This window comes from Ursus americanus, chromosome 7, assembly GCF_024610735.1.
Source record: "Ursus americanus isolate L20-20 chromosome 7, mUrsAme1.1.p, whole genome shotgun sequence".
Taxonomy (NCBI): Eukaryota; Metazoa; Chordata; class Mammalia; order Carnivora; family Ursidae; genus Ursus; species Ursus americanus.
The window spans coordinates 5,607,589-5,613,588 of NC_142133.1; the positions used below are offsets into that span (position 1 = coordinate 5,607,589).

Below are 6,000 nucleotides of genomic sequence, written 5' to 3' on the forward strand. Positions count from 1 at the left end.
TTATTATTCCACTGTTTTATGAAACATGGCCCCTAAGAAAAATGTAACTATGTTTTTTTTTCTGAGCATGGAAGTGTGGGGCAGAGGGGAAGAGAGAGAGAGACAGAATCATAAGCAGGCTCCACCCCCAGTGCAGAGTCCCAGGCAGGGCTTGATCTCATGACCCTGAGATAATGACCTGAGCCCAAATAGAGCTAGATGCCCAACTGACAAACCACCCAGGTGGCCCAAGAAAAATATAACTATTAATGTTAGAGATGGAAGTGAAGGAGTATTAATATTTAAGACAGGCAAGCTCTGTGCCAGAAAAAAAGGTCTTTAACCATATATATGTTAATAGTAGGGGTCAGACTGGGGTCAGTTAAGTCTTTTGGTTATATGTGAGTTCCACTTCATGTAGTAAAACATAAACCGTGACAATACTAAGAAATTTGGGGATTCAGCAGTCTCGGGATCATCCCTGGAGAGGGCTACAGGTCAATACTGTCTGGTAATTATTTGATAATGATTTGTTTACTTCATAGTGCCTGGCTCAAGTAAAGTGCTCAGTAAACATTTTCCATATGGAGGGGTTAAAAGCTTTATTTCAAGTCAGGGAAATGAAAATTAAAGTAGCAAGGAGAAATCACTGTTCACCCATCTTACTGAAAAAAATACCTAATCCCAGTAGAAAAAGGGGCACTCTCATACATCAATGATGGAGTGAGGATTGCTACTGCCTTCCTGGAACTCTATGTGGAAGTATCTATTAAAATTTAACATGTACACATACTTTGCAGCTGTAACTGCAACTAGAATTCTCTCCTACACAAATAAAAGCAACAGTACCTAAGAATTATTACAGGATGTTTACTGAACATTTTATTAATGGTAAGAAAATGGAAACAAAACAAATGGCCATCAATTATTACCACTGACACATATGCATGCATATGATAAAAAGAAGACAGAGAAAGACAGAGAATACAGACTCTGGAGTTTGAGGGAGGGAGGGAAAGTTAGCACCCCACCCCCCACAAACACACATAAAGTGTCAGCAATAAAAACATTCTATATGCTATAGCCTCTTTTAGAGCTAACTAAGCATATACAGGGAAAATATACTCAAAAGAGATGCATGAAAAAAAAAAAAAACTTCCAACATATTTTCCAATAGTAAAGTATTAAGGGGCACCTGGGTGACTCAGTCGGTTAAGCATCAGACTCTTGGTTTTGGCTCAGGTCATGATCTCAGGATCCTGGGATGGAGCCCCAAGTAGGGCTCCCCGGCTGAGCGGCTTCTCCCTCTCCCTCTGCCCCTCCCCATGTTCATGCTCTCTCTCTCTCTCTCTCAAATAAATAAAAGCTTTTTAAGAAGTATTAAAAAATAAATGATGGATAAATGAATACATGGACTGGTTGATTTAGGTTAAAATATAAAAGAAAGATGATCAAAAATATACAGCATTCTTTTCAATAGTTTTTATATCATAATATTTGACTTCTCTACAATATTTGGTACTTGTTAATCACTTTCCCTACTTAAAACGTTCACCTGTTTTCCATGACACCACACTGTCTGGTTTTCTCTCTACTTCTTTGGCAGTTCATTCTCAATCTCTGGGAGGCTCTTCTTCTTCCTTAACTGTTGTCCTTCAGGGCCCTGTCCCTCTACTTATTCCACTTCAGGACACCTTCACTAGGTGTTTGAATTCACTTCCAAGGCCTCGATTACCATCCACAAATTAACAGAGGACTTGTAAATTAGATCTCTTCTTGAACTATAAACCTGTCAATCTTTGGGCCTACTGGAAATCTCCACGTGGAAATCCCAATTATAACTGTATAATAAACACAATTATATCCAAAACTAATCTCGTTTTCTTCCCTCTCAAAACTTTTCCCTCCTTTTGAGATCCCATATCAGCAAATGCACCATCACCCAACTGATTCCCGCGAAGCTGGAATCTTGGCTTCTCACTGCCCTCAAGAGTAAAGGAATATACAAGTTCTGGTCTCCATCTCTCCAGAGACAAGGTGTCGGGAAAATTAAGAAAACAGAAACTGCACAGATGCAGGGCACTTTTAAAGTCACTATCAATCCTATCCACTGTGTGACTTTCTCCATTAAGTCTTCCAGACTACTGCAGGAGTCCAGTTCGCATTCACCTCCTCCAGCACAGCCCTCCTTCCCACTGGACCGCGGGGCAAGCGGGAAGGACCGGACCCTACATCACACCTAAGCCACAGACTCCCCTTAGGTTGGCAGCCAACTCAAGGAAAGGGGGGGGGGGGTGTCGCTCTAGTTCCGTCTGTAGATAACTTCCTCCCTCACTGAACCCTGCGAAAACCAGAAACAACCTCGAGTGGCCGCTGCAAACCAATACCCACTCCTCTTCTCTTAACCTCAGACCTCTACTAAATACTCCAGACCCTTAAGTCCCTGTCTGAGGGCACGCTAGACCCCAAGGGAAGATACAGGCGCCGGCTCCACATCCTCGCGCTACACGGACCAGCGCTTCCACTTCTCCCTTACCTGGAATCCGGTACCTGTCTGCAACTCAGCAGCCGCGGCTTTCCAGACACCCTGTTTCCGGGCGAGGCTAACCCTACCTCCGAGAAAGAACCGGTAGGAAGCTGCTGCACCGCAGAACACACAGGGTGCCGCCATTTTGGCTGCCGGAAACCCGGGCGGGAGGGCGAAGGGGCGGGCCTGAGGCCTGCGCAGGCGCCGGTGGGAGCTAGGTTCCAGGGGCTGTCGGGAAGAAGCGGGGGGGCGTGTTCCGCGGTCCGGGGCGGCTCGTCGCTGGTTGGGTGTGTGAGCCCTCGGGGCGTGTCCGACTCCACCCCCTGGTTCGTCGCAGCCCCAAGCTGAAGTGGTGGTGGGATTAGCTCTGGGCCTCTTTCCCCTCCCGCAACTGCTGAATTCTGCCCTTGTCTTGGTACGACTTCCACGTGGCTCTTTAACCAACTCTTACTTCCCTGGCCCAGTGCTGCACCTCGAGACGGCTGTCCCTGAACAGCAGAACCCGCGCCGCCCGCCCGTACCTCCTTTTGCAGTCTGACTTCACCCTACTCCAAAGCAGAGGCTGCTCTCCTTGCTCACGCAAGAATTGACTCCAAGCTTTGGCTCCTATATGTTTTTCTACTATGGGTTTCCCCTTCTCTCTACCTTTCCACATTTTCAGGGTCCAGAGTCTCCACCTCCCTCCAGACCACTCTACCTTCCATGGCCTTCTGCCTTCCATGGCGTTCACACTTCTATTGTTTAACTGTGTAACGCGCAGGCGAAACGTTCGCGGGTGAGGATGAAACAGTCTTAGTGGTGTTTGCACGCCTCTCCCCATAGTGTTAGCGTTAAGCCTTACTTGAAACCCAATCAGAATTAAATGCACGGTCATAGAATAGAAATGAGTATACTTTGCTTTCTGAGACTTGTGTGCCCTTGAGAGTAACTCCCAGGGTGCTTTCTACAAAATACATTTTAAATGATGCAGTAAGCCACCCTGAAAGGATTTCCAAACACTTAGAATTGAAGGATCAGTAAAATTAAAATACAAATACACAAAGTTGTCAAGCAAATACATACACCATCATTGCTTAAAACACATTTAGTCATTAAAACGGTAGAAATGACATAATCCCAGGGGGAAAAGGTGTTCTTTTAAATGGAATGCATTTCCTTGTATTGAAAATTCACTCTGTTGTTCAGTTGTTCCCTTTTAGGCTAATATAACTTTCATTAGGGGCGCCTGCGTGGCTCAGTCGTTAAGCGTTTGCCTTCGGCTCAGGGCGTGATCCCGCCTTCCGGGATCGAGCCCCACATCAGGCTCCTCCGCTGGAAGCCTGCTTCTTCCTCTCCCATTCCCCTGCTTGTGTTCCCTCTCTCGCTGGCTGTCTCTATCTCTGTCGAATAAATAAATAAAATCTTAAAAAAAAAAAAAAAAAGAAGAAGAAATTGGCAGAGATTCACAAACCAGGATTTGGGAACCAAATCTTTATAGCTCATTAAAATAGATGCCTTTAAACAATAGTTCCTGCACATTGTCACAAAAATGTTTTTAACTTAATTGTGGATATTTAATTAAGTAGAAAACAATCAAATAAGTATGTGAAAGTAGAATTTTTACTATTTCTGTAAAAAATGACATTTTGGAACATAGAAGAACTAAGTTCAGAAATTAAGGTTAGGAATTGTAGAGGTTTTTCTTCTACATTTTTTCTCTAAAATTCATGTTACACTCTTTCATTAGATTACAGTAAATGAATGTAATACACTTCCCACCTCTAGGGGCAATACTTGGACTGCTGCATGAAATTTCCTGTGTAGCCTTTGAGTTTGGAACAAATATACCACTATAGGTTGACATTAGGTACATAATTTGGAGTCAGAAGGAAAGGTTGGAATCAGGAATGTGCGGGTAAATATTTAAAATATGAAAAGAAATATGAAAAGAAATTGTAGTTCTACCGCACAGCTAAAGCTTAGGTTCATTTAGTTTTCCTCTCATTCCCTGAGCACCTATTATGTCAGAGGCATCAGGCATCCTAGGCACAGGGATCATAAAGTCCCCAAAGTCCAATATGGTGGAGTCACATCCAATGTGAGAGTCTGGTTCTAAAGTCAGCTTGTAGTCGAAATGTTGAACTAACAAGTGCTGCTGAGATGTGAGATGGCAATAACTTCTAGATACTTCTGGTGGGAGGGTAGTAGTAGAGCCCTCCTGAAATCAACCAACCAATCAATGGTATTAAGGGGAGTACAGCCTACAATCCATCAGTTACAATCCTAGGTATATACCCTGCAGAAATTCTTGCACAGTGTACCAGAAGACATGTATCTATGTCATCAGCAAGACCCTGAACTCAGGAAACTGCTAGAAGCTTCTACCTAACTATAAATTTTATCTTGTAGAAACTAACGAATTGCTGGAACAAGAAAAAAAAAAAACCATTTTAGTATGACCACGCCCCCCCAGGACAGACCTCTGTGCAGATGAGTCATAAAGTGTCTGAGCTTCATTATAATGTTAAAATCCCCACCCTGAGAGGGACATAAGTCTCATTAACATAACATGCAACATATTTATAGGCATGTTTTCTGAGTGGGAATGTATAACTCTATGCCTGACCATTACATGTGATGAAGAGACCTCCCCCTCTGAATATTCATCCCAAACCCTAATAAAGGAACCTGCTTACTCCTGCTCCGGGAGACACGGGTTTGGAAAGATTCCCATGATCTCGGGCAACTCCACCTGGTGTAGCCTCTGTGTCTAACTCACCAAGGAGCAGACACACATCAGTATACAAACAACAAAGTAACCTATCTATGGATCAGAGGATGGATGGATGTCAATGACAGTGAATGAATCACAGCTACACGATATGGATGGGAAGTCGCATATACTTACCTAGTCTGATTCCATTTACATTAAGCTCAAAACCAGGTAAAATGAAGCAAGATCTTGTTTAAGGGTCTATCCCTCTGTAGGAAAACCATAAAGAAAAGCAAAAGCATGATCAACACCAATTTGGGAATGGTAAATAACCCAGGAAGGAAGGAGAGGTTGTTGTGGGCAGGGCACACAGAGGCATCAGTGTTTCTGGCAATGTTTTTTGTCTTTAGATGACTGGTGGATATACAGGTGTTCATTTCTATCCTTGAATTTCTAAAAATATAGATACATATAACAGGTAGAGCTGATTTCATCTCACCTCCCACCGTGACTCACACCAGGATATGTGTCAGGCTACAGCAGGAGTATAAATCAGTACAAATGTTATTTCTTTTTCCCGTATTTCTCAAATCCCATTTCCTTACTCTTCTCTCCTTCATCATCTCCTCTTCATCTCCTACCCTCTCTCTTTTCCCTCCCTGTGTCGATAGCTTAATGATGAATGATGGAGTTTCCAGAAAATTCACACACACACACACACACACACACACACACACACACACACCCCTCTTTAAAGGATTCCTGAAATGACAGAATTTTGTGAGTTACCATGAAAAACCTT

General features: G+C 43.3%; 1 protein-coding gene across 1 annotated transcript in view; it reads right to left on the minus strand.

Annotated features, from left to right (window-relative positions):
- MRPS9 (mitochondrial ribosomal protein S9) overlaps positions 1–2,685 on the minus strand; it is a 63,294-nt gene extending 60,609 nt beyond the window's left edge. Inside the window, exon 1 of the mRNA XM_045771587.2 lies at positions 2,516–2,685. Coding sequence (XP_045627543.1) covers positions 2,516–2,650 — 135 coding nt within the window. The 5' untranslated portion in view covers positions 2,651–2,685. The remainder of the gene's footprint in view (positions 1–2,515) is intronic.
- Positions 2,686–6,000: the final 3,315 nt, after the last annotated feature.